At 35.2% G+C, this 4,648-nt stretch overlaps 1 protein-coding gene across 1 annotated transcript in view; it reads right to left on the bottom strand.

The window, feature by feature from the left end:
* Window positions 1-204: 204 nt before the first annotated feature.
* Window positions 205-4,648, bottom strand: part of HACL1 (2-hydroxyacyl-CoA lyase 1) — a gene marked incomplete at its 3' end in the record, with an annotated part of 15,893 nt that continues 11,449 nt past the window's right edge. The window contains exons 11-15 of the mRNA XM_010183351.1: window positions 3,662-3,745; window positions 3,277-3,378; window positions 2,218-2,372; window positions 628-786; window positions 205-312 (exon numbers count right to left, since the gene is read on the bottom strand). Of these exons, the coding sequence (XP_010181653.1) occupies window positions 205-312; window positions 628-786; window positions 2,218-2,372; window positions 3,277-3,378; window positions 3,662-3,745 (608 nt within the window). The remainder of the gene's footprint in view (window positions 313-627; window positions 787-2,217; window positions 2,373-3,276; window positions 3,379-3,661; window positions 3,746-4,648) is intronic.

Below are 4,648 nucleotides of genomic sequence, written 5' to 3'. Positions count from 1 at the left end.
GCCTTCCCCTCGTCCACCAAGCAGGTCACAATTAGGTTGGCTGCTTGCTTTCAGTAACTGGTTGTTACTAATATGAACTTAGTCTAGGACTAAATTAACTTGATGAAAAATTTCAGTCTGGGTCACAAAGTATTGTAAGTGAAGAGAATTACCATTTTGGTAACTTCTTCCTTAATTTACAGGACATACTTTGAAGATACTCACCATGTAGTAGGATCTCCAAACTTTAACATCTCTTTCCAGGCATCTGCATCCAAACCAGTGTAAATCCCATTGTTGTTTACAACAATAATCAGGATTGGCAAGTTGTATCTACAAAAAGATGCATTTGGTAGAATTCTGAATTACTTGCACCTTTCTGTAAGGTGTTAAAAGTGTAACATTTAAGGAAAAGTAAAAGAAAAAAAAATTTTTAAAAAACATCACTTCCACCTGAAACATGATCTACTCATTACTGCTATCACATTATGTCACAACAGCATAAAAACAACTGCGTATATATTTTGGCTTGTCTTCATGTGTTTTTAAGAGTACCCCATCTAACAGCACTGTCCTTGGCCTTCTAGTCAACTTGGTCATGACAATATATGAAGAGGGTCTTCTTGAGCAAAAAAAAAAAAAAGTTACCTGCAAATAGTTTCCACTTCCATCCCAGAAAACCCGAAAGCACTATCTCCTTCAATGCAGATGACTCTCTTCTCAGGTGTTCTGTCTCTAGCTACCATTGCAGCTGCTATAGCAAAACCCAGTCCAACTCCCATCGTTCCAAAGGTACCTGCATCAAGCCTAAAGGGCAGAATACCGAATTACTATCCCCTTATTTTTACTCAAACTTTTAACTTAAATCTATGATGACTTATCTTTACTTCTAAAATCTATGATGACTTATCTTTACTTCTAATAATTTGCCACATACTAGTCAAATACTGTTTCAAAAACAACTGGTATGAAGAGATATCAGATGTATAGTTTATTGTAGTCAAACACTTGATAAGACTGAAAATGTTTTAAGTGATATAAACATACCGGAACTCTGATTAAAATTAAGAACCCTTATACACTAGCTGTCCTACAATAAAGAGCTATTCTTGTATGCTTTTAGCTTGCATAGTAACAATATTTCAAAAACATTCAATTACTGTAGAGATAGGCAGACTACATGAAATCTTTCTATATTTAATTTCTTGAAAATATAACTAGAAGTCTGAAAGCCATCGTTTAAATACTGCTGCTCAAATTTTAGTCTTCTGTTCAACTTTGGAAATCAAATTGAAAGCTGTAATTAAATCAGATAATTTCAGTCAGAAGCACATAACAGATATAAGAGTACATAAAGAACTAGATTACTCTAGGGTTAACTCTACAAATTTGCTTTCAGATACACACAATGTAATCTGAGAAGGCAACCATTTAAAATAAGGGCACAGTAATGTTAGTAAGAGCGGAAAAAAAAGACAGTCTTCCCTAATCTTTACTGGCAGTAGGTTTTGTTGGTTGGTAGGTTGTTTTTTGTTCGCAAAAAAACCCTATTTACATTCATTTAGGACTTACATGCTACTTTCACAAGTAGGCACAAGCTTCACATTCAGATCAGAAGTTTCACCTCACCAGAACAAACTCACTTTTCCCCCGACAGCCCTTAATTCCTACTTACGTAAAACTAGACTATACATAAGGATTATAGTGACATACCAGCACTTCCAAATTTGAGTGTCTACATTTTAGGCATGCAGGTTTACATGAAAGTGTGCCAATATATAAGTCCAACTTTTAAGAGGAGATGATTCTTCTTAAGTTTTCCCTGGTTTTAAGTGTGTTTCAAAGAAAAACTCTTTGTATGAATTTATTTCAACATGAGAATCCCAACAATTTGTTTTTATTTGAAATCAATATTTACCCCTGACTGTGAACACAGAAGTAAACATCTACATCAAGGAATTCAACATGATGTTCCTCAGTCACCTTCCACAAAAGAGTGAGAAACTGTGACCATTCTGCTGCTGAGCACACAGACAAGTTGCAGAGAGTTATTAAAAACTACGAAGGACATCAGCATATGAGTGCAGAACTTCCTTTCCAAACATACTAAGCTTTTATTTTTTATTTAGAAAATTTAAAAAGGATTACAAAAGTTGTGGACCATCATGCTTCTCAGCTAAATGAAAACATTTATACATAGATCTCGCCTGTTGAGTCAGCATAAAGAAAATACCACACCTTTGGCGAGGATAGTAATTTGGAAGCATAGTTCGTCCAATGTCCATGGTATTTGCTCCTTCACTTACTAAGATGCAGTCTTTTGGTATCAGTTCTTTGATGTGATGAAAGACTGTGTAATAATTCATAGGCAGGGATTTCTGCAATGCTAATCCCTTAAAAATAAGAGACATCAGTAAGTCCTATGGGCAGCATTTATAATAAGGTGCAGAACTTAGACATGTAAATAATAATGATGGAAATAAAAATGCACTCTGCTACGTAAGGCTGAAGTACTTGGTCTTCCATGCACTACATCAAGGTTACTCCTTCTGTATTTATCCTGGTGACACAACATATTTATCAGAGGCTCACTCACTCAGCAACCCTCAAATGGCCTATCATTAACAGGAAGCTGTTAAATCTCAGTTTAACCTGAGAGGCATATCAAATTCTTCTGCATATACGTTTCACTATTGATAACCCTAAGTGAGCTGTCCTCTGTGTGCTGGGAGGAAGTTTAAAAGAGTGATCTGCTACAGTGAATTTATTTTAGAGTCCAGACTTGGAAACATGCATCTGAACTTGCAGAATATGAGTTGCATAAAGTTAGGCATATCCCAAACACCCATGGTCTTTTGGCACTAATAGCTATTTGCTTTTAACATAGATTGCACTTCCAGCAGCATTGCTAAACGGCTCAACAGCACAATTACAAAAGAGAACTAAGAATGCATCTTCACATAAGCTAGCTTCAACTTGGGAGTACTTGCAATACCTGTCCACTGCTTAGAAGTCACAGCCCATAATACAATAGTTCTGGCTGTGGTCATCTTCTACTACTGGCTTTAAGAACCCAATTCCAAAGTTCAATCACTTCCACAGAGTTTGAATTTATACAAAACAGTTCACAAGCCCAACAAGAATAAGCCCGTATCAGAATGGTATATATTTTCCAAGCCTGGGTGACATGACTGTTGAAAGTAATTGAGAAGCTGGGATACAGACCAGTGACAATACTGACTATGCATTGGTACCTGTGAGGTGAGAAACCTCCTCTTTTCTTTAATATAACAATACCTTTGATCTTTCCTCATTGTTCATAATTTTCTCTCTTAGCCTTTTCCACCACTCTGAGTTAGAAGGATATTTCAATGGTCTTCTGCTGAATTCTTCTAAGAGCTGGAACAATATTGTAATGTTGTAGAGATTTCTTTCAATATTTAAAAAAACCATCACGAGTATCAAGAATAACGTTATCAAGAAAAATCCCAGCACAATCACAGTAACACTAATCAGAATCTTTAATATTTAATTTGGGTATAGACTAGATGCACAGCATGAATATGTTACCTGAAAAAGGTTTTTCCTTGAACATTTGTTTTCTTTTCTTTAACTAGAACTTACTTTATATAAATCAGAGGAAATTAAGGTCAAAATAGGAGGACACCTGACATTACATTACCTGCTGAGTCACAGCGCTGATGTCACCTAATAAAACTGCAGCTGGCCTCACATTATTCCCCAGCTCTTCTGCACAAATATCAATCTATATTTCAGAAAGAAAGACCACCATTAACTCAAGGATATTAAAGAGAATTTTTTTTTCAGTTCAAGTGAGGAACACTGTCTAACTACGTCTTCATACCTTGACTTGGCTGTACACAAAAATTCCTCTGCCTTTGATTGAAATGACATCAGGAAATGCTTTATTCAAGTACAATCCTACGGTACACATCCATTTTAAAACAAGTTCATATATATCCTTAAAATTGACTGCTTGCTTCTTTCAAGCTCTTGCAGACAGTATAGAATGTTATTAGAACATTACGAAGGTAGTGATTTTAGTGATAACTATATAAGAACTAAAACTCTAGGCTTACGTATACCCTTAAAGTAAATAAAAAGCAGTAATTTTCTTACTGAGACAAGTTTGTGTATGCTACTTAGCAGTAAGAATTTGGCTAGTAAGAAGAAACTGAAAAGTAAACTGAATCACTGAAAAAATTCCCTACTTTCTCTATCAGTGATGTAAGAGATCTCCAAGGTTACGTGGAATACTAATTTATGACCAGGTCACATAGACTACTAAGCGATTTAGTATTTTAATACTAAAACCTGACAGTAAAAAAAATAACTTTAAGTGAGAAGACAAAATATTTTTCTTTACATTCTTTAGAAAAAGGAAACATAGAAGATGTATTATTTTGTAAGTCAAAAGGAACTCTAGATCAAGAATTTTTGTTATCCCTCTAAAATAAAGATGCAAAGTTTGGAAGCTGAGATTATGTTCTAGACCAGTGAAGGAAGTTCAGTCAGCACACCACAACTACTACTCTTCAATCAGACTCTAAGGGAGGAGATTTCAAAGACAAACAATTTGACTTTTCTTTCTAAGAACTGGCAAATTGCCCACTACATTAATGAGTTAAATAGCCTTTCTTCCTCTTTC

The sequence above is a fragment of the Mesitornis unicolor genome, unplaced genomic scaffold (assembly GCF_000695765.1).
Source record: "Mesitornis unicolor isolate BGI_N332 unplaced genomic scaffold, ASM69576v1 scaffold40130, whole genome shotgun sequence".
Lineage (NCBI taxonomy): Eukaryota > Metazoa > Chordata > Aves > Mesitornithiformes > Mesitornithidae > Mesitornis > Mesitornis unicolor.
The sequence above is the reverse complement of the archived record's forward strand: the minus strand, read 5'-3'. Positions and strand labels throughout refer to the sequence as shown.